Source organism: Coptis chinensis, chromosome 2 (genome assembly GCF_015680905.1).
Source record: "Coptis chinensis isolate HL-2020 chromosome 2, ASM1568090v1, whole genome shotgun sequence".
Taxonomy (NCBI): Eukaryota; Viridiplantae; Streptophyta; class Magnoliopsida; order Ranunculales; family Ranunculaceae; genus Coptis; species Coptis chinensis.
Window position 1 is genome coordinate 112,072,047 of NC_141457.1, and position 24,106 is coordinate 112,096,152.

General features: G+C 35.6%; 3 protein-coding genes across 4 annotated transcripts in view; 2 read left to right on the top strand and 1 right to left on the bottom strand.

Annotated features, from left to right (window-relative positions):
- Positions 1 to 1,149: 1,149 nt before the first annotated feature.
- Positions 1,150 to 24,106, bottom strand: part of LOC147520720 (F-box protein At3g07870-like) — a 36,872-nt gene continuing 13,915 nt past the window's right edge. Inside the window, exons 1-2 of one of the 2 annotated variants that reach the window (XM_086592220.1) lie at positions 4,295 to 4,522; positions 1,150 to 2,533 (exon numbers count right to left, since the gene is read on the bottom strand). In XM_086592220.1, the coding sequence (XP_086448346.1) occupies positions 1,322 to 2,506 (1,185 nt within the window). In that variant the 5' untranslated portion in view covers positions 2,507 to 2,533; positions 4,295 to 4,522 and the 3' untranslated portion in view covers positions 1,150 to 1,321. Of the gene's footprint in view, positions 2,534 to 4,294; positions 4,523 to 24,106 lie in introns of those variants that run through there. The other variant, XM_086592222.1, reaches the window with a different exon arrangement.
- On the top strand, positions 9,151 to 10,263 carry LOC147520721 (uncharacterized). The gene has a single exon (XM_086594323.1). The coding sequence runs from the start codon at positions 9,151 to 9,153 to the stop codon at positions 10,261 to 10,263; it is 1,113 nt and encodes a 370-aa protein (XP_086450449.1).
- On the top strand, positions 11,874 to 12,476 carry LOC147520722 (uncharacterized). The gene is made up of 2 exons (XM_086594324.1): positions 11,874 to 12,288; positions 12,349 to 12,476. The coding sequence occupies exons 1-2, from the start codon at positions 11,874 to 11,876 to the stop codon at positions 12,474 to 12,476; spliced, it is 543 nt and encodes a 180-aa protein (XP_086450450.1).

Genomic DNA, 24,106 nt, shown 5'->3' on the forward strand with positions numbered 1-24,106 from the left:
AACAATAGAAGAACTCATAAGATATGGGATGGAACCAACCAATCAGGTTAGCCATTTAGTATTACATTATCTTTCATATATTTTCAATATCATATGATTTATATAGTTAGTTTTGTAATCTATGACCTTTTACAGGAAAAGGTTTTCACATGCAGAGGAAAATTTGTTAAGTTGTTAGGGACCAACTGGTACTACCAAACTTGCGTTAAATGTCTGTAAAACACGTTGATAGTGGTTCAGAACATACATGCACAGATTGTAGAGCCAAATATTTAAAACCAAAAAAGAGGTAAGTCTTCTAACAAATGTATAATAAAAAGGATATTGAGTACAAATATTCTAAATGTTTTAATTTACATATACCTTTTAAAACTACGGGTTGAGGATGAAACTGAAATGACAGCTTTCGTAGCTTTTAGTAACAAAGCAGAAGATATTGTGAAAATACCAATTGCAAAAGTTCTTGATTTAGAGAAAAAGGCAAGTAAAGCATAAACACGTTTAACTTTATTTCAATATTAAATTATTATTAACTGTTTATTATAAAATTTGCAGGGTCAAGATTTCGATGACATTCAAAAAGAACTTGAAAAAAATACTGGTAGTGATTGGATATTTCAAGTCAAACTCAATAAATATAGTATGCATGAAAAGTTTCCATCATTTACCATAACAAATATGGTATCTGAAGATAATAAAGATGCTGAATCAATGACAGAAAATGCTAAGGTATATTCAAATTTTATTACAATTCCTCTTCCGAATATTTAATTTACTATTTTTGAGAAAATACATAACCAATATATTGTTATGTTAAAATGCAGCACCAAATTTCCAAAGAAATTACTGAAGAAATTCGACCATCAAAGAAAGCTAAAAAAAATGAAGAGTAAAAGTGATGAGGACAGCAGAGTATCAAGCAATTGAAGAATCTTTTGGAGAGGAATAAATAGTTCTCAGTAGTTGAATAATTATTTTTCTTTTATTAGGATTTTATTTTAATCATCAAGATATTATAATACATTTATCACTTTTTTGATAATAATATCAGAGTTTAGATCATTATATAAGATGAAGATAATGCAGCTCAGACTTGAACCCCATTATGAGAAGTAGCATACATCTTTGACAATAAAGATGCGTTATCTATCACACATAAACCTTGGAAAATTACGATATAAACATGATCTAAATATTCAATATCAAATAATCCAAGAAATAACCCAAACAATGCTCAAACAATAGAGATTACTTCCAAATCCAATAGAAAATAAATACAACAAATTAAAAAAGAATAAATAACAGCAACTTGAAACAGTACTCATGGCGTTATGCAAGGGACGAGGCTCTCAACGTGAGGTCGAAAAATGTAGTCCCCATCCGGATCAAGCTCAAAATAATTAAGTCGCGGCAGTTGTACATCATATATGTAGTACCTGAGTTTACCTCCGTCAGCTTCTATTTTGAACAACAAGAACCTACCATTTTCAAAAGAAGCCACAACATCAAACGAACTAGACCACTCTCCAGGAAATATCTTGCCCAACTCAGTGAGGTTTAAACAATAATGCTTATCCCATTCTCCACGGGCTAGGTCTCTCAAAACCCAGATATCCCACTGACCAAATTTGCTCCTCCAACTGTTTGGCACCACAACAGATGGACAACCGTCAATTTCATGTATATACTCCAATGTAGACTGTATGTGCCCCATGTCTGATTTACAAAATTTCTCGTGGACGATGTCAAAGGAACCTATGTATGAAGAGAAATCACCACCTTCAAATTTCCCATCAAACATAAAATAAAACACTCCTTTAATGGAAATGGAAGGACGACTACTCCAAGTACGAAAAGTTAGTAGGCGCCCAAAATGAGACCTAACCCATTTCCAAGTACTAGAACCACAAACAAGCATCTCACATCCTAATGATCCAGTTTCTTTGTTGAAGACAACCGACACCACTCTATACTCCCCAGAGGAGTCGAGATAAGTTATTCCACGAATAACACTCACAAATTTACTCCTTCGACTGCAAGGAGGCAGTTTGAGCAGCTGACCGAGAGCAGGATTAGAGACGCTCACATTTCCTACTGTGTCCTCCAGTAATACTAACCCGTTGCAAGTATTTTCCACAAAAAGTCTCCATTTTATTCTGAAGTCACGGACATTTACCTTTCCATTATTGATTTTGACAATATCAGGATGCACATAACGACTTCCCATTTGTTTCCTCGACAAGGTAGTTCCTTCGGAAGGTACGATAGTACATCCTCGACAAGCAATCAAACAAAGATTTGATTGCCGAAGGTGAGAGTTGATGAAATGTGAACTGCTGATTAATATAAACCATTGTTTGCAAGCGTACCTCAATTTGTGAACTTTGCGTACAGGAAGCCTCTTTAAAATGTCTAAGTATATCGTATCCTCCACAAAATAAGGCACAACCCAGTTGTCTTCCTTCTCATCGCAGATGGTCTTATTTTCATGATTTTCCATTATCATAAACTTTTTCTTCAATTACAAATTTTGCTGCATAAATCATAATGACAGATATTGGTTAAATGAAAATGCATCCAAGAGAAACATGAGCTGGTACAAACTGAAATATTTCTAGGTCTTGCACTTCGTAAATAACATTAGAGTTTGGGCCTTCTCTAATTTGATTTCAGAGTTTGAACCATTTTTTCCCTAAAAACTTATTCTTTAATCCTTCCAGTACTTCAGCATTTTAAAATTTGGCCCCTCATGTGAGATGACGCAACTGTATTTTGGTCATAATGAAAATATTCACCGTTTCAGATCCTGAAAACAAAGAACTAGAGGAGGGCCAAACTCTAATATTGATTTATTAAGGAGCAAAACCTAGATATCAATCGTCTTATGAAAATAAGAAATTGTTTTAAAGAAGAAGGTTAATTACGGGTGTCTCACTTAAGTAAATTTCATAAAAGTTGACTGTTACTTTTCACCTAATTTGAGAAAATCTTTAAACAGAAAACCAATTTTAAGACAAATACAATTAAGCACACTGTTGTCCTGCTGTATGCATTACTCGAGCAGGGCTTTAGTTGGTAGAGGCTGTCAAAGTTCAACAGACCATTACTATACGGCTGCTCATTCGCAATGCGACGCCATTCCCATGCCCCCCATTTGCAGAGACGCTTTCAAGCTGAAAAACTAAATTATAATTTTGAAGCTAGTCGTATTATCGCCACACCGACAATTTAAAACCAAGATCGGCCCGGTCGTAGAAGTGAAGATCAGCATGCCGACCATAAGATAAAACTGGGCCCTTACTTTCTCAAATATTTTATGTCTGGAGCATTTTTAAATTCTCCTCCCTTTGAGGGTGTCATTTTTTGGGTCCTTAGAAACTATCATCAATATGGAGTCTACAAATCCCCTTTCTCACTTCCTTAACAAAGTCATATGTAGTGTAAATTTTGTATTTGAATTTGCAAGTGTAAATTTAGGGTCAGAAAACTTAAATTAGAGCGCATAATGTTTATGTGAGCTAGTAAAAACACTTCCGTTGATGAAATAGTGAATAAAGCACAATGTCCACTAAGGGGAGAAAGAATGTTGAGATATTGCATGAAAATAAACTAGTATCTTTACTCTCAAATACTCACATTAGTTTGAGGTCCTTGGGCAGGGGATGGTGGTGTGCATGAGTAATCTGACCCTAACACCTGAATACCAGACCACACTCACTATCATTCTAGGAGTCACGGACAGGCCAGTCCCAAGTTAATTCTGCCCTGTATCTACACTTTCCCAATGTCCTATGATGCCCGGATACAGAAACAGATGACGACGCAGGGACAGGGATACAATGTACACGCAGAATTTAGAACTAGGAGGACACAAATTAAGGGTATTTTCTTTTAAAACAGGCATATAGCTATTGTTTTAGTTAGCCCATGGTAAGTTATCGTGGTCAAGCGGATTTGACCATCATATGGGTCTAAAAGTGCCAACACTTGGAGTCGAATGCTCTAGATTCTTCTGTTTCGTCATCATCGTTCTCTTAATTTTCTCATGGACAGTGAGGGATACGATTACTAATCAATATTACTGTCTATCTCGTTTCGAATTGAAAACTGCAGGACTAATGTGCTGTGAGGATGGATTACTTTAGGTAATATCACACGGTATGCACTTATTGGTCTGCCTATTGCTAACAACTTACATATCCAACTAAATTTTATCGTCGTACATAAAAACAAAACAAGAAAGGCCATAATCTATCAAATTCGTAACAATATTCATGATGATCAGGAGACGTACCTTCGTTTTACTTCTTGATTTCTTATAACCCAAAAGAAAGACCCTCCTCCTCCAATTTCTCTGGTGGCGGCGTAATAAGGTTGGGACTATGTAATATAAGAGACGTACAACTGTGTAGAAGTACACGGAAGGAAAATTTTAAATTAGAAATTAAGTTAAAAAAGAAACAATAAAATTTTATTTATTGCCAACAGTGATTTTGAAGAAACCCCGTGTGAATAAAAATAAGGGTTAACTAGTAGAGTTCGTGTACCATGAGGATATCCTCATAGGGACGAGGTCCGCGACCGTTGGATGTGTGATCCAACGGTCTAGAAATATAAAATCATCTCATTTTCTCTCTCATACTTTTTGCTTTTGATTTTCAGACCATTAGATCACACATCCAACGGTCTGCGGACCCTCATCCCTATGAGGATATCCACGGGGTAGCCCACGCCTAACTAGTATTACACCTGAGTAATACTACACTGACACAGGATATCGACACAGTCAACCAACACAGAGGTGGCTGGTGATGTGTCATATCCACGTAAGCAAAAGTCAAGAGACCAATTTTCTTTTCGTTTCTGTGATAAAAAAACCCTTATCTTCTCGCGCACTCTCTCTGTCTCCCATTCCTTCTTTTCCAAACTAAAAAAAAACGCACCAAATAACACCTAAGTTATTATTGATTGTAATATACCCACGATTTAATTATTTGTAATTGTTTACTTCTTTTTTTCATGAATGGAGCCAAAAATTTCTAAATTTGACAATATAGAAATGCATGAGAATGAGGGCATCAATGATAAAGAATTGGAAGATACAATTGGTGTTGATGTGGGTATAGAGAATGAATTTGTTCAAGAAGAAAAAGTGGGAGATCTAGAAATAGGAATGGTGTTTGATACTGCCGAAGGATTGTTTGAATATTACACTAAATACGGTACTAAGAATGGGTTTCCAATAAAAAAAAAGATATTCGTCGAAGGGAGATGATGGGGTGGTTCGATGGGTGCTTTTTACATGTTCTCGATCAGGCAAGACAGAGAGCACTTCAAGAAGTGCTTTCAAATTGCATCCAGTTACCAAAACTCAATGTAATGTGAAGCTTAGAGCTGCTTTAGATTATGATGGAAAGTGGTGGGTGACATCCGTAGTACTTGATCATAATCATGGTTTGAGTTAAGGAAAGTCACGATATTTCATAAGAAATCGTAAATTGAACAGACGTGTCAAAAGGAAATTTGAGATAAATGATCAAGCGTGTATTCGGCCAAACAAAAGCAATTCTTCTTTGGCGGTGGAAGCGGGTGGACTTGATAAACTTCCATATTTAGGTAAAGATTGTCGTAATTATATTAAGAAATCCAAACGGTTAAGGCTTGGCAATGGGGATGCTGCAGCTGTTCAGGACTACTTCACAAAAATGCAATCAGATAATTCTAACTTCTACTTCCTCATGGATTTAGATGACAATGGTAGAATAAGGAATTTATTTTGGGTAGACGCAAGGAGCAGAGTAGCATATGAGGAGTTCGGTGATGTGATCACTTTCGACACAACTTACTTAACTAATAAGTATGACATGCCATTTGCTATTTTTGTGGGTGTGAATCATCATGGTCAGTCAATCTTGTTGGGTTGTGCTTTAATATCGCGTGAAGACACCAAGACTTTTTTTGGGTTTTTCAAACTTGGCTTGGTTGTATGGGTGGTCGTGCTCCTAATGCAATAATTACAGACCAGGACAAAGCCATGCAAAATGTTATAGAAATTGTGTTTTCGAATGCACACCATAGTCCATAGGTGGTGTATATGGTATATCATAATCATAGTTTATTGCTGTTTTTTTTTTTTTTTGAAGTTGTTTCAATGAATTGGATTTATATTCTTGGTACGCAGGATACAATTGGTGGAGCATAATTTATGGAGTTTGGTGGAAGCATTTAGTAGGCATGAATGAAGAATGAGAGTTAGTGGAGTAAACTGTATGGAAGAACTACGTGTGACATGGTTTAGAGGGATATTTTGTATTGGGTACTGTAGTCAAATTCATTGCACCAGCAATGAGTTCAGCTATACCGATACCAGCCTGCAACCAATGAAAAGAACACATACTCCAAGCTGAATCAGAGCAATTCTTGCAGTATTGCAACAATCGCCCTGCAAGGACCACAGATGATGTACCCTGAGGAAAAGAAAATTGGTACACATGGATTAGCTGTGGCTTCCAGACTTCCAAACAACGTTAACTCAGCATTTTACCTGTATATCATCGTTAAATACAAGATGTGTTGAGCGGTATCTTGCAAGCAGTGGAAATGCATTGTGGTTGGCAAAGTCTTCAAACTGTATATTTTTTTTAAAAAATATTCAGAAACTATGAACTACATGACCAACTTATTCGGAGCCACAATTTTTAACCGTATGGAGTAAATCTAATCTCCCTTTTATTGAAATTTAGGTCTTAGGATACCTTTTTCCTATATATTTTACTGATATCGTCTCTGGTGCGTATTTAAAAACCATTACCACTGTGTAATATTATGCTGATGGATGGTCTCTGGTGCGTATTTAAAAACCATTACCATTGTGTAATATTATGTTGCTGGATGGTAGAAACCTTAAACTGATTTCCCACCACAGGTAGTGAGTGTGAACAGGATGAAAAGGAGAACCACATAAATAGAAGACTTATTTACTATTGTACATTAAATTTGAATTGACCGTTAAATTTCAAGTCAAGCAACTAAAAATTACACAAATGCCCTCATTATTTTCAAAAAACAAATGTTCAATTTTAATTAGGTGGGGGCAATTGTGTCATTTTCAACCATTTGACTTAAAAAGTTACGGTCAAATCAAACCAAGTTAACCGTGGTGTTTGGGGAGACCCTAATTTCCCATCTAGCAGGAGGGGAATCCTAATTGGCTCATCTAGTGGGGGTAATACTACTTAACCCTAAAAATAATACTAGGAGAAGCAGGTATTGTAAATGTTTAAAATTGGTTATAAGATGGTGAAGCAAAAAGAAAGTTTGAGTAACTATCTTTACCAAAAAAAAACAAGAAAGTTTAAGACATCTAACAAGCTACAATAGTCTATGACTAAGTAACTATTGCTTAGTGTTGTTCGAAAATGGGGACCTTTTTAGGGGCGACTTGTAGTGAAATTGCTTATATTGCAACGAGATGATCTAGTGCTCCAATTCTTGCCTAGAATAGCAAACTTTATTAGGTAGAGTTTTCCTATCCGTTTTCTTATCATGTTCATTTCCACTTTTGGTAAAATCCTTCATTGACAACAGTGTAAGTTCATCAGTGGAAGTAAATATGAATAGTTCTCTAGTAAACGATCAAGAGTTTCCCCCCTACCGATTTCGAGTGAGATTGCAGAGTGTTCCAAGCTCATCTGAAATTCCACCGAGAATCGAAAAGAAGCGGTGAAGTTGAACCAAACCAAAGAAATTCATGGAGTTCACTGTTCAACAAAGGTAAAAGCAACCGCCTTTACCCCCCTGCGCAAAGATTACAATAACCGAGGTTATTAATGGAGTTACAATTATTCCAAAAGATAACATTTCCAGAGGCATTAGTATGTGGCGGGATTATTTAGTGGGTTTCTTTTTAGAAAATCGAATGTCTTTCCCCGTTTGTGAAACAAGCATTAGCTAAGAAATGGAAAACAAAGGGGAATTTGATATGATAGCCTGATTTCTTAATTATTCTACTTCAAGTTCACAAATGAGGAGGATAAACTTCATGTGATGGAATTAGGTCCCATTTACATGGCAGGAAACCCATTTTATAGTCACACCATGGTCACGGGATGTTGAGAAGAGGAGAAAACAATCAAAGGCATACCAATATGGGTTAATCTTTATGATGTACCCAAAGAACTATGGTCAGAAGAGGGTCTAGGTGTTGTGGCCAGTCGATTGGGTAGACCATTACTAATGGATGAGGCTACTGCATCAAAAAAGAGAATTAGTTTTGCAAGAGTCTGTATTGAAGTTGAAATATCCTCAGAGTTGCCATTGTCCTTTGAGATTGAGATGGAAAAAGGGGATAATAGAACAGTACGGGTGGAGTATTCTTGGGTTCCCAAGAAGTGTGATATTTGTAAGGCTTTTGGCCATCTCACAGACAAGTGTTTCAGAGTTCCAAGTACTACAGAGCCTGCAACACAAAATGCCAGGGCTCCAAGAAGGGTATGGGTGCAACGACAACAGGAAGAGGCTGGTGAGCAAGAACCAGAATCCATATCAGAAAATTCTGGTAACAGCACAAATGAAGGAGTGGTTAACACTGCAACTCTAGAGGTAAACCAGATTACTACAGTGGTGGATGGGGTAGAGGAGAGCAATGGTATAGAGAAAAATGGTCCTTTTGACGGAGATGTATGTAATGAGATAATGATACAGAGCCAAAATCAAGCTCAACCAGATATGGAGCCTGCTGCAGACAATGATGTCAGAATTCTGCAGAACCTATCCGTGGTGCCTTATGTAGACAGGTTAGAGCACTTTGTCAATCCAGAAGATTCTGTTGCTATGGAGGAGTTTGAGGAAGAACTGGTGGATTTTATAAGAAGAACAGAAGGAATTGGGGATGGTGAAATGTCAGAGGATGTTTTGTCAGTGGAGGAGACCCCGTACTTCAGTGATAAAGTCACTGAGCCGCTGGCCATTATGGATACACCTATACAACATAAGAATGATGTGAACCGAGTTGAGTCTGGACATATGACAGAGAAGGAAGGAATAGATAGCAGTAAGCTGAAAGAACAGCAGAATCCTAGTAGCAAAAAGAATGGTCATGGCAAGCGGAGTAGGGGTAGGCCCAAGGGTTCCAAAAACAAAAAACACTAAATGATAGCCCCAATAAGTGTGTGGAATGTTCGAGGAACAAATGATGTACATAAAGCAAAGGAGATAAACAAGGTTAGAATAGAAAAGAAGATTTGTATTTTTGGTTTGTTGGAAACAAAGGTCAAGGAACAGAAGTTTGATGCTATTAGAAACATATGTTGCCCTCAATGGAGTAGTGTCAGTAATTATTCCTCTAGTGATGCTGGTAGAATATGGGTATGTTGGGATCCATTCTTAGTGTATGTCCAGAAGTTATCTGAGTCAGCTCAATACATTCATTGCAAGGTCAGATTCAAGCCTTGCAACGAAGAGTATTTTCTCACAGTGGTGTATGCAAGTAATAGATTCAGCGAGAGATTGGGTATGTGGAAAGATATTATGAATGTAAGTGCTTCAGTGCAGGGACCATGGTGTGTGGCAGGAGACTTCAACAATATTTTATGTGCTAATGAGAGAATAGGAGGAGATTCCATGCACCCGAGAGAAGCTCAGGACTTCATCCTATGCCTTCAAAATGCAGGACTGACAGATTTAAATTCCATTGGATTTTTCTTTACATGGTGGAATAAATCAGTTGGTATAGGAAGGATTATGTCTAGGATTGACAGATGTTTGGTGAATAAAGAATGGATTACTTCATTTCCCTACACATTTGCTGAGTACCTACCTTATGGGGTTTCTGATCACTCACCAATGCTCTTGAGTTGGAGTGATTATACAAGAAAAGCTCCTCCCTTTCGGTTCTGTAACTTCTGGGTGTATCAACTAGAATTCAAAGACATACTGGCGGAAGTGTGGACTATGGCTATATATAATAATCCAATGTATGTGCTGATCCATAAACTGAAACTGCTAAAACAGAAGCTTAAACCATGGGCCAGAGCAAATTTCTCTCATCTTCATGAAAGGGTAGAAACAGCTAAGCAGGAGCTACAAGATGTGCAGATATTACTACAGAGGGACTCCGGAAATATTTTTTTGGGTGAAAGGGAAAGGGTTTGCTTAAGTAGATATAACACTCTGGCTAGAGCAGAGGCAGTGGATATGCAGCAGAAAAGTGAAGGAATGTGGATGAAAGATGGGGACAAGTGTACAACGTATTTCTTCAGCTGAATAAAGGAGAAAACAGCAAGAAAAGGAATATGGGCATTATCAAATGACCAAGGAGTCACAGTCAAAGGTCAGAATGAAGTTGCAAAGACAATAGTTGAGTACTATACCCAACTACTGGGTACAAGTGCGCTGCCAGTGAAAGAGGAATCTTTTTTTATGAGTTTGAAGGTAAGAAATATCATTCCTGAACCTTTGGCTAGGCAACTAGAAGATGAAATCACAGATGAAGAAGTCAAAAGTGTAATGTTTGAAATGGAGGATAATAAAGTGCCAGGACCTGATGGCTTTAATCCATTCTTCTTCAAGGCTTGTTGGGAGACTGTGGGTAAGGATTTCACAAGTGTAGTAAAGAATGTTTTCAGCAGCTATCATCTACCAAGACCAGTAAATGCTACCTTTCTCTGCCTTATACCTAAAGCAACTACTCCTACTAAGGTAGAGGATTTCAGACCGATAGCTCTGTGCAACACCATATATAAATGCGTCACTAAGATCATCACCAACAGACTCAAGATATGCATTAATGATTTAGTGCATTTGAACCAATCGGCATTCATCCCTGATAGATACATTCAAGACAATATTCTCCTATCACATGAGCTTTTGAGGGGGTATGAAAGAAAACATGGAACTCCAAGGTGCTCAGTGAAGATTGATATCCGAAAGGCGTATGACATGATCAGTTGGGATACGATAGAGTTTATGATGAGGAGATTTCAGTTCCCTGTGAAGCTAAGGAAGTGGATCAAATTATGTATATGTTCTCCCACCTACTCAGTTCTTGTGAATGGTGCTCCAGAAGGTTTTTTTCAAGGTAAACGAGGATTGAGATAGGGTGACCCTATTTCTCCATATTTGTTTGTACTGGTCATGGAGGTGTTGGAAAGCATAGTAAAGGAGAAGTTTGATGCAAAACAGATCAAATTTCATTCCAAGTGTAAGAAAACCAACTGTCACACCACCTTCGCCTTGCAGATGATGTCTTTGTTCTTTTGTAGGGGGGAGGAGTCTATCGAGGACTTAAGGATTGTTTACATCTTTTTGGTCAAGCAACTGGGCTACATATCAACAATCATAAAACTACTCTCATGACGGGGATCCATTAGTGGTTATGAGGCTCGAGAATCAAGGCCGATTTTGGGAGTAGAGTTGGTTAGACCTCCAATAAAGTATTTGGGCTTACCTCTCTTTGCTTACAGACTTGGGATTAAAGAGTGCCAACCATTGGTGGATGAGCCACACTAAGCTTAAGGATTTGGAAAGCTAGAATGTTGTCACATGCAGGTAGACTTCACTTATCTTATCTGTTCTCACCGCAATGCCTATTCTTGGTATAGAACATTTATAATACCAAAACTGTGATAGAACGGATAGAGAAGGTTTGTGCACGTTTCTTATGGAGTGGTGTAGAACTTAAGAAATGTCATCATCAGGCCAGCATATCTACCATTTGCAAAACAAAAGAGGAAGGGGGTTTGGGTATTATGAATATGTCACTTTGGAATAGAGGGGCATACTGTGGTCTTGTGTATAGAATAGCAGCTAAGGAAGAAAGTGTTTGGGTTGAATGGGTCTGGAATAATTTGTTGCATAATAAATTTTTCTGGACTATGGAAGTCCCAAATGACTGTGCTTGGTCATGGAGGAGTATCTTGAAGAGCAGGGATGAGGTAAAGAAGTTTGTCATATACAGCATCGCAACTGGTGATTCTATTTTGCTATGGCACGATATTTGGTGCCAGTCGAGTCCTCTCATTCACAACCCGCACGCAGTTGCTGAGATTCAATTGCCGCTGGATGCAAAGGTCAGCCAGTTGATCAGGGAGAGAAAATGGAGCAACACAGTAGAGGACTTGAACAACACTTCACTCAGAGAAGACATCTTGAATACTCCCATTAACTCTCATCTGATGGTGGATAGAGTTATATGGAAGCCAAATCCTAATGGGAAGTTCTCGGCCAGCAGTGCATATAAAGTTCTGTCTCCAGTGCGTCCTCGAGTAAGATGGCAGAGAATGGTATGGGGTAAGTTAGTAATGCCAAGGCACTTTCGTTCACATCTTTGGTAAATTTGTTTTCTAATAGCCTACCGACTCAGGATAGGCTTGTGCAAAAGAAGATCATCAGCCACTCGTCTTGCTGCTTGTGCAACCAAAGTCGAGAATATTCAAACCACTTATTCTTTGAATGCAGCTATTCCAAGGAAATTATGAGAGGTATCAAATCTATCTTGGGCATTGAGTCTGATACAAGGTCATCCAATAGGGAGTGGTCATCCTTGCTGAGAGTATGTAAAAGGGGGGATAAGACAGGCGATATCTACTCAGCACTCATATGTGCTTCAGTGGATGCAATATGGAAGGAGAGAAACGCAAGAAGGTTCAAGAATAATGCAAAGCCTGCGGCAATGGTGTTGTGTAGATTACTCAGAGAAATGAGAGTGTATCTACAAACTCAGATCAGTGAACTTCGAGAAACACCGGAGAATAGAAGTTTGTGTCAGTCGATCGGTATTCAGGTACAGTTCAAAACAAAAGTAAGTAAATGGAACCAGTGGAACCCCCCGACTGAACAAAGGTATAAATTGAATGCCGATGGGGCGTTAAACGATCTAGGCACAGGACATGGAAGAGTGATGCGCGATGGACAGGGAACAGTGATCGAAGCTTACTCAGGTTCTGGGGGGATGAAATCGGTAATATTTCAAGAACTCAAGGCCATTGAGATAGGACTGATCAGATGTCAGGAGCTAAGTATACAAGATATTGAAGTGGAATCAGACTCACTATGGGCAACACAGATAATTACGAACGTGGTGGATAGCCCTTGGTACTGTTTGGACATAGTCTTGTATATCAAAGAATTAGCTAATTCTTTTGCATTTTGTTCTTTTGCTCATGTTTATAGAGAGTGTAACAAACTAGCGGATTGGCTTGCTGGGTTAACCATCTCTAATTGTAATAGTTGTACTTTTCAAGGTCCCCCGCTAAGTCGAGAACTATATAGACTAGTAGAGGATGATGCAATAGGAACATTGTACGAGTGTCTTTGAGATTAATGCAGGTGGGGGTCTGCCTAACCCTAGCTTATTATTTGAAAAAAAAAATAGTCTATGACTAGGGGTGTCAACGGTCCGGTTTTTAGTGTTGTAAGAACCAAAAACCATTTAATTTTACGATTTCGGTTCTTCACGGTTATTAAAATTGTAGAACCATACCCATAACCATCGGTTCCTAACGGGTATTTCCAGTTCCAGTTTTTCATTTCGGTTCTTAAAATATTCATTATTTACACATATTTTTTGTTGATTTTATTAAAAAAAAAAGTGTATAAAAAATATAAAAATACCGCAGGAACGAACGAGTCACTTTTTAAGATATAAGTAATGATGTCATTCAATAATAAGTTAAATAAAACCATATATTTCAGATTATAAACTATATTTTTATATTATTTATAACATTAAATACTATGAAAACTACATATTATACCAATAAATAAAATTTAGTAATATATAAATGAACGTTTTGAGTTTTTATATTATTTATTTCAATATTTTTTATGTTAAAAGTACAATAACATTTGATTCCTATTCTGATCCGGTTTTTTTGTTTAAAAAACCATTCAGTTTCGGTTCTATATGGTCCGGGTTTTTTAGTACCTATTTTTAAACGGTTTCTAAAAATAGGAACCAAAACCATGCTTTTTTCTACGGTTCCGGTTAAATGGGTACCATCGACACCCTTAAGACTGGGGCTGTCAATGGATCGGTTTAGGTTGGGTTCTGGAAAATCCGAACCCGAACCGATAATAAAGTTAGGAACCCAAAACCGAACCAATAAGATATATTGCAAACTGAACCCGAACCGAAAGCTATAAAATCAATTAAATCTTAAATTAAATCAATTAATTTCAACCATACAATTGATAAACATATACAAAATTAATCATAAATATTACTAAAATATCATCTTATCGGTTCGGTGGAGGGCAAATCCGAAACCAAACCAATATCTTATCGGTTCGGTTCGGTTTCGAATCAGTGGAAGATAAACCAAATGATCAAAACTCAAACCGTTTTTTTATCGGTTTGGTTCAAATCAGTTATCGGGTTATCGAAACCCATTGACAACCCTCCTTAAGACTATGACACAGTACAAAATATCACGATATATTACAGAATAGCACGATACATATCGAGATTTCAACAAAAAAAATATATATCGCGACATGTTTATAGATACATAAGACTGTAAATATCGACGATATTGTGACGATATTTAGAGATATAAGGCGATATTTTTTTTATAGATAACAATTTTATTTAATATTTACTATTATATTTTAAACAAATATAAATAATATATATCAAAAAATATTCACAAAATCTATGATAGTTGTCGATATTTTAGATATATCAATGATATTTGTATATGAAACAATGTAAAATATCCCTAAAGATGGGGATATATCCACGATACATATCAATAAATTGAGTATCAATAAATACCCATATTCTGATATTTTATACTATGGTCTCTGATACTTGTTACTCTGCTCAACAATTAGCGTCAGTCAGTCATGAGGACATTGTGAGTCGTGACACCTTTTTCGTGTATAAAACCGAGTTTATGTTATTATCGAAAAGTTATGACTTTTTGTTGGTCCCAAACTGCCAGTTGATCTAGTTACAGACTTACAACTGTAGAGTTGTGCAGTTTAAGCGCTAATCGGGAGCAAGTCGCTCCAAGAGCTTATAGCAATTAATCGGAATTAATCGCCTTAGTTAACCTATAATATATATGTCACATATAAGTGATATAACAACTTAAAACAAAATAAAGTAAAAAAACTACTAGCCTGAGTGGTGGAGTGCTAGCTGGCCTAAGAGTTTTCTTTGGTGGTTTTTCACTTTTTACGGTTTTGATTATTTTTTTTCGGTGAAGCGAAACGTTTTCAATATATAGATTCGTGAGTTTTTTTTTTGGGCTTTTTTGTGGACTTAAATTTTTATTTTTTATTTTTTAAAAAAAAACCTATAAACTCGATCTTAGGCGGCGCTTAAGAAAACCGAATTTATGTTAAATTTAATCGGTGCTTTTTTTATACCGATTAAGAGAAAAAAATCGCCCGTTTTATGACACCCGCTCAGACCTCTAAATTTTTTCTTGATTGGACCGGTCGAGGGGCGCATAGCGCTTATGTGCCGATTAAGCAGTGATTAATAGGCGCTTAAACTGCCCAGCTGTAGAGTAGACTAGCATCGCAAATTCGCAATTGCATAACAAGATTACTGGGCCGTGATAGATTTACGTATGGCTATACGCACCTACCTGATTTTATCGGTAAATGTGGACGATACCTAATGTTTGAGATTATGTATTCACGGAAGAACAAAAGTCTGATATCAACGAGACAACGACAGACCAAGATCTTGTCATGGTGATATAATTAAGCTAATAGTAATTTTATTTTAAACTTTGCAACAACTAGCAATAGCACCAGATGATGCAGCTATTCAAGTGTTCAACTAAGCAGCAGCCAGTCCCCGATCCAGGTACCAGGCCAGCACTAAGCTTTATCACATACAAGGAGCATTTAAAATCTGCAAAATAGTTTTTGACTTCTTGCAAATTATTCTCTTTCACCCGGCTAGACTCCTCACAGTCTCAGAGCTGGTCCTGTTATACTGTCTACAATGGTAAAAATATAGTAAGTATGCATAGAGTGGAAGCTATTTTTAGATATTATCGAAAAAAAAGGGTTTTTTTTACTTACCCCCCACGGATGTACCCCCTTTTGAGATAACCCCCCATTTTGAAAATCATTACTGATTGCCCCCCATTTCAGAGTTAATTTTTCATATTGACAATTTTGCCCTTATGTCAAATTTGTAAAAACCCCCCATTTTTAACATACATCTTTGAAAATTTTGAAAATTCAAAAAAAAAATAAAAATAAAAATCTGAAAACTCAAAAAATCAGAAAAATTGAAAAAAAAATGAAAAAAATAACAACTTGAAAACAAATTAAAAAAAATATGGTGATGTAGCTTTTAAGATAGAACAGCTTGAAATGACGATGGGTTCTTCATCAGCAGCTCAAGAAGATGTTTTACTTTCTCATCTTGGTGGATTACGATCTGAGTTCATTATAATCCTTCCGATCTTTCTACTTTGCTTTCGAATCCATGATTTGTGAAAGTGAACTATCTCTTCCCCAACAACAACAATCATCAAACAATCACATATTCCCCTGCTTTGAATCTTCAACTATCAAAAAGCACGGATCTATGGCTAACCCGTTTCTTCAAATTACGATTTGAGTGCAATACTTGGTGAAAGGGGAAAAAGAATCAAACAAGAAATCCCATCAATCTCTACGCCTCTTCAAATAACAACAATGGGATTGTTACTCTAAACCGAGTCAACTTCGGCCCAAGAGTACTAATTGACTCGCGGGAAAATGGTATTCGTCTAGTTCACACTTTAATGGTCGGGCTTTGGGCGGTTCAACAAGATAACCTCAAACTAGATGAATCACTTTCGTTAAACGGATAAGCCTACTACGCGCTAGTTTCACAATGAGGAAAGTAGCTACTTACTTTCTTTGAAGCACTTGCTCGTCATATTTATGGTTTATATCCTCAACCTTCACTTGATTCTTCTTTCTCGATATTCTTCAAATCCATTTTATGAAACTTGCCCTCACCTCAAATTTCGCTCATTTCACCGCAAATCAAGCGATTTCTAGACTTCGTTCATCGATTCCAATCGGGTTCATATTATCGATTTCAAGATGAAACAAGGTATTCAATGGTGCGCTTTAATGCAAGCACTTGCAATGCATCAGAATGGGCGCTTTAGTTTTCGATTAAGCAGTATCGGGCCACCTCACCCGATAACATAGATGCTCTGCGACGGGTTGGTTGGAAGTTAGCTCAATTTGCTAAAAATTTACATGTTGAGTTTGAGTATAGAGAGTTTGTTTGTAATTCATTAGCTGATCTTGACGCATCCATTTTGGATCTTCGACCGGGCGAGACGGTTGTAGTGAATTCGATGTTTGAGTTGCATCAGTTACTAGCCCAGCCCAATGCAATTGATAACGTTTTGGGTACAATTAAAGAGATGAAGCCTAAAATTGTTACGATTGTGGAAGAAGAAGCAAATCATAATGGGCCGATTTAATTCGACCGATTTACTAAGGCACTTCATTATTACTCAACCCTGTTTGACTCATTAGAAGAGTAAGCTACATCAGTCATATTTTTTTTTCTGATTTGTTTTTTCAATTTTTGGAAAATTTTGAATTTTTTTTTGAATTTTCTTTTTTTTTGAATTTGTTTTTTTTTTTTTTTTTTTTCAATTTTCCCGATTTTTTGAGTTTTTTTTTTTTTTTTTTTTTTTTTTTTGAATTTTTTGAATTTTTCAAAGACGATGTTAAAAAATGGGGGTTTTACAAATTTGACATAAGGGCAAAATTGTCAATATGAAAAATTAACTCTGAAATGGGGGGCAATCAGTAATGATTTTCAAAATGGGGGGTTATCTCAAAAAGGAGTACATCCGTGGGGGGTTAAGTCAAAAAAACCCAAAAAAAAATGCTAGTTTTAGAAGATTGTGTAAATTTTGAGACAACTCTTTAAATATGTAGAGCAACAGGGAGAATGTTTTTTTTTTTTGGGAGCAACAGAGAGAATGTTGTAAATCCTAGGTGGCTCCTAATGCCCATGAATGTTGAGGACCGATAAACAGACCGAGCAATTTAAACTATGTTTGGGCTTAATTTGTTTTCTGTATTTCTCAAGTTTTGTTCGTGCGCCCATCCACTTGGGTACAACAGCCGAAGCCCACCCAATGCTTTAAGAAAAGTGTGAACTGTGAAATTGACGAGCTTCAGTTGTACCGATTTATGGGCTCACTTCAGAAAAAAGGCTAGCCCTTGTCCTGCGTCGCACTCTCTCGCTCTCTCCTCTTGCCGAAACAAGTTATCGAAATTGAAGTTCGCTTCTCATTTTCTTCTCATCCACAGTATCAAATTCCATCTTTTGAAATCAGTAAATAAGGGCCGACTTTTAAGGGCTCAGTCAATCGTCAGGCCCATTGTATATGGGCCTTTTTCCATTTTAAAAAACCCTACAAAAGCCCAAAGCAACAAAGTGAATCCTTTTTCTCACTATACTCATTTTCACAGCTTCTTCACTCTCTTTGGCTTCCTTGTTCGAGGTGCGCTCACTGCATAAGCAATGTTATCTCTTATGCGTTCACTGCATAAGAAGAACGAGAAGAAGAAGCAGGTTATCTCTCTCTTTAAAAATGATAAGAATTATTTGCATGTTATCTCTAAAAGTAATAAGACTCGTGAATTTTAAGTTGGTACCTCGTTTTTTTATTTGGTTCTTTTTTTCCGTGTTTTGTGTTGGCTATTTGGATCTCGAAGTCTTGATAAATCGTACATCATCTATTATATTGTAGTGGATTTGTCGGGTTTTTTTTTCAATGTGGTCCTGATATTTTGGTGGCCTAAAGCAAGACATAGAATGTGGCCCTATATACGTTAATGTTATCATTTTTTTTTAACTTGTGTTATTTAATATAATCCAAAAAAGAGCGGGTGAAGTGATTTTGTTATTTGACAGAAGAGTTTTATTTGTTTTTTAAGATATAGATACAATTTGGATTTTTTAATTGTGAGTTGGTTTTTTGTTTTTTGTTTGTAACGAGTGAAGTATTGTCAAAGAGTTTAATAAGGAGTTGGGTTCTCGAAGATTATGAGTGATTTTGTTATTTGACAGAAGAGTTTTATTTATTTTTTTAGATATAGATAAAAGTTTGGGTTTTTTAATTGTAAGTTGGTTTAGTGTTTTTTGTTTTTTTTAATTGTTTGTAACGAGTGGGGTAAGTATTGCCAAATAATTTAATAAGAAGTTGGGTTCTCGGGGATTGTGAGTGATTTTGTTATTTGGGAGATGAGTTTTATTTGTTTTTTTAGATATAGATAACAGTTTGGGTTTTTTAATTGTGAGTTGGTTTAGTGTTATTTGTTTTTTTTTTTTTGTTTGTAACGAGTGAGATAAGTATTGTCAAAGAATTTAATAAAGAGTTGGGTTCTCGGGGATTATGAGTGATTTTGTTATTTGACAAACAAATTTTATTTGTTTTTTTAAATATAGATAAAAGTTTGGGTTTTTTTAATCGTGAGTTGGTTTAGTATTTTTTGTTTTTTTTAATTGTTTGTAACGAGTGGGGTAAGTATTGTCGAAGAGTTTAATATAAGAGTTTAATATAAGATTTTTTTAAATATGATTGGTTTATTTTTTGGTCATAAATAAGTGGCAACTAACTGAACTCTTTATTGGAAAATTTATTGTTTTGTGCCGATAATAGTGTGACATCTATTTTTTTTGTTTTGGTTTGGTGGCCCAAAGCAACTGTTTGGGTCGCTTTGCCTTAGGGCCAGCACTTGTACTTTTTTCTTTCTTTGCTATTCATGAGATTAAGTTGAAATTATCTTTATGATCAACTGATTCTCTTGTTTTACTGATTACGTATTTAGGAATATCGCACTGTTCTTGCTGGCCAAATTAGATCCGGTTAAATCTTGACGGAAGTCTGGATAAAGATGTCAAAAACCAACAAAAACTCTACTACTTATAATGTAGGCCTACTTCAAAGAAAACATCTAAAAGTCATTCTTACTCAAAGAGGGAAAGCGCTCAAAGAATGGGTTAACCAAACCAAAAAGCTAACTGGGAAAGCAACCAAAAATGTTGTGGGGATTTGGGTATGTGCATAAACTGTTAGTTTGAAGGTGTTGGCTCTTTGCAATGGTTCTAGAATTATAATCTTTCGTAATGCTGATCCGACCAAGGTGCCTCTTGCTTTTCAAAGGTTTTTGCAAATGAAGGATAAATTCAAGTTTGTTCATTGTAATAATACTCATCTTGAACGTGTGAGAAATTGGCTGGGAAGTGTCATCATTGGGCGGCCTTTTAGGATGAAGATGCTCAATCTTGTGGAGGCTTATGGAATGCCAATGATGGCGCTCATCACTGCTGCATTTGGTCATCAGTTGGAAAGTTTGGAGCTTCCACATCATCAAGTCTGGGATCATAACACAAGAGACTATTGTCTTGAGCAGATCAGTCGAGCCGCTATTTTTGTCAACAATATTATACAAAAAGTGTGTATTACATTTCCCTCCTGCTGCCTTGGCACTTCCCTCTACTACCTTGGCACTTCGTGGGGTTATTACCTTACTGTAATGATGACGGACAGTTCGAGATTTCTAACATGTAATTCTTTTAATAAGGTTTTGTATTTGTTTTGGTAGAAGAAGAGACGAAGAAGAAAGAGTGGTTTTATTTTTATTTTTGTTTCATTTCCGTATTTTTAGGAAAACAATCGTGGGAAGATTTTAAATGTTCATGGGAGTTATATAGTCTTCTAAAGTCTAAACTAAACAGTTTGGGGCGGCTGATGTGGGGCTGCCACATCCTTTGACACGTCAGTAAGGTTCAAATAGTAGGTCAAATAAGCTGGTCGGTGTAGCATTATTCGAAAAACCAAGCTAGCTAACAATTAAAGTTATGCTGGGAAATGGTTTCCTATTATTAGAATTCATGATATCTCCAAATTGTCCCTTTCAATAGTAATAAGTAATACTTTTACTTAGGGCATCTCCAATGGGGATGTAAACCGTATATAGTGTAAAGTTTACCCTCCACTTGTTAAAGAACTCTTTCCAATAGGAGTGGTATACCGTAGATAATAGACTATTAGTTGATAGAGGAAGTGGGGAATTCTCCATCTCACTATTAGTTGATAAAATAACTCGGGCGACACTTTAACTAACGTCCGAACGAAAAACTTTTCGGACGTCACTTTAAGTCACATCTCTTTCTAGTTCCAAAATCATAATTTATAATTTTTTAACTCAGAAATCACTTAAAGTGACGTCTCTCTTTAATTTGAAACGTCATTTAAAGTGACGTCCGAGTTTAAAATCCAATTTTTTTTACACTTCTCTATTAGAGAATATAGAATGTGAATATTTATAGACTATACAATAGTATGCAATTAGAGTTGTAAAATCCTAATGACACCTATATAGAGCCTACGTGGAGATGTAATTTTACACTCTCCATGGGAGATGCCCTTTTACACTCTCCATGGGAGATGCCCTTAAGGCTACAATGGAAACATAAAGATTTTGAGAATTAGTAAAATTACTAAAGCATCCTTACCAAAAGTGGTTGGTAAATTTAATTTTTGTATAAGACCTAAGGGCATAACTGGAAAGTTAAATAGAACGATGAATTTAAAGCTGCAGCTTAATTATAGTGCGCAGGTTATGTGGGCCTTTGGATCAGTACTTTTGCATTGCAATACACACGCACCCTTGTGTATGAGTGGCCCAGATGTGGTGGCACACCATACATCACGTGCACCATAGATTTAGCCTTAATTATAAGGCTAAAAGCAATAGAGATTACTTCCAAATCCAATAGAAAATAAATACTACAAATAAAATAAGAATATATAACAGCAACTTGAAACAGTACTCATGGCGTTATGCAAGGGACGAGGTTCTCAACATGAGGTCGAAAAATGACCAAAATGTAGTGCGCATCCGGATCAAGCTCAAAAAAATTAAGTCGCGGCAGTTGTACATCATATATGTAATACTACCTCCGTCAGCTTCTATTTTGAACAACAAGAACCTACCATTTTCAAGAGAAGCCACAACATCAAACGAACTAGACCACTCTCCAGGAAATATCTTGCCCGACTCAGTGAGGTTTAAACAATAACGCTTATCCCATTCTCCACGGGCTAGGTCTCTCAAAACCCAGATATCCCACTGACCAAATTTGCTGCTACCACTGTTTGGCACCACAACAGATGGACAACCGTCAATTTCATGTATATACTCCAAATTAAGGGTATTTTCTTTTAAAACAGGCATATAGCTATCTAAACTATTTTAAAAATCGCGACCATAATCTACAGTCCCGCAATAGTGAAATAATCTTTATATATATATTATAGCTCTACCCTCTTCAATTGAGGAAGCGTTTCTAGAGTGTCCACGTGTCAAGGCTAATTAAGAAAAAATAGGAGATAAAATAGGAAACAAATATTTATCTTTATCTTTAGATATATATTATAACTATATCTTCACAAAGACTCCAATTTTTTTTAAACTCTATTACTAAATATAAAAAAGTAAGATATAAATAAATAAACAATCCCATCTAGAGTTTTACATACTCTCTAACTTTTTCTAAACACTATAGCTAATTATGAAAAAACAATTACATCTAGAGTTTCACAAAATCTCAAACTTTTTCTAAACAATATAGCTAATTACGAAAAAAAAAATAGTAAACAAAAAACTAAATTGCTAAAAACAATAATTTCCACCGAAAACGATTTTTCTAAAATCATTTCGATTTATATATATATATATATTATAGCTCTACCCTCTTCAATTGAGGAAGCGTTTATAGAGTGTTCACGTGTCAAGGCTAATTAAGAAAAAATAGGAGATAAAATAGGAAACAAATATTTATCTTTATCCTTAGATATATATTATAACTATATCATCACAAAGACTCCAATTTTTTTTAAACTCTATTACTAAATATAAAAAAGTAGGATATAAATAAATAAAAAATCCCATCTAGAGTTTTACATACTCTCTAACTTTTTCTAAACACTATAGCTAATTATGAAAAAACAATTACATCTAGAGTTTCACAAAATCTCCAACTTTTTCTAAACAATATAGCTAATTACGAAAAAAAAAATAGTAAACAAAAAACCAAATTGCTAAAAACAATAATTTCCACCGAAAACAATTTTTCTAAAATCATTTCGATTTGATGCACCATCCACTGTGTGATTTAGACATTTATTCATAGTTAAGGATTCAAAAAATCACAATTACGACCACAATAATTATGACATATTCCAATTCTTTATATATATATATAAAGAATTGGAACACCCTCACCAATCTATTTTTTTGGAACACTCGCAGGGACTCCAATTTTTTCTAAACTCTATTACTACTTATAAAAAAGTATGATATAAATAAGAAAACAATCCCATATAAAGTTTCATAGAGTCTCTAACTTTTTCTAAACACTATAACTAATTACGAAAAAACAATTCCATCTAGAGTTTCACAAAAACAATCCTATCTAGAGTTTCATAGAGTCTCTAACTTTTCCCAAAAAATATAGCCAATTACGAAAAAAAATATGAGACAAAAAAACTAAATTGCTAAAAAATAATAGTTTCCACCGAAAACAATTTTTCTAAAACCCTTTCGATTTGATGCGTCATCCACAATAGGATTTCAACATTTATTTATAGTTAAGGATTTCAAAAATCACAATTCTGGTCACAATAATTACGGTAGATTCCAATTAAATTTATAAATTTATAAATTTTCAACACTATATATATATCACAATTCTGACCACAATATATATATAATTTTAAGTTAAAGTGGACGTTGGGATTAAACAAATTATATACCAAACCAAAACAAATTACATGTGAAAAATTAAATTATAAAAAAAATAACATCACAAAATATATAATAGAAAATGGAAAAAAAATAACGGCAAAGCAATAATGACAAATATTTCAAAACATATATAATACTAAATGAAACTAACGTCAAAGAACAATTAATGGAGAACCGAAAACTAGATTCAAATACATCGAACTAACCTCAAATAATATTTAACGGGAAATCGGAAACTGGATGCAAATGCAAGCATTAAACTAATCTTTAAAAGTAATTAATAGAAAATCGGAATATATAT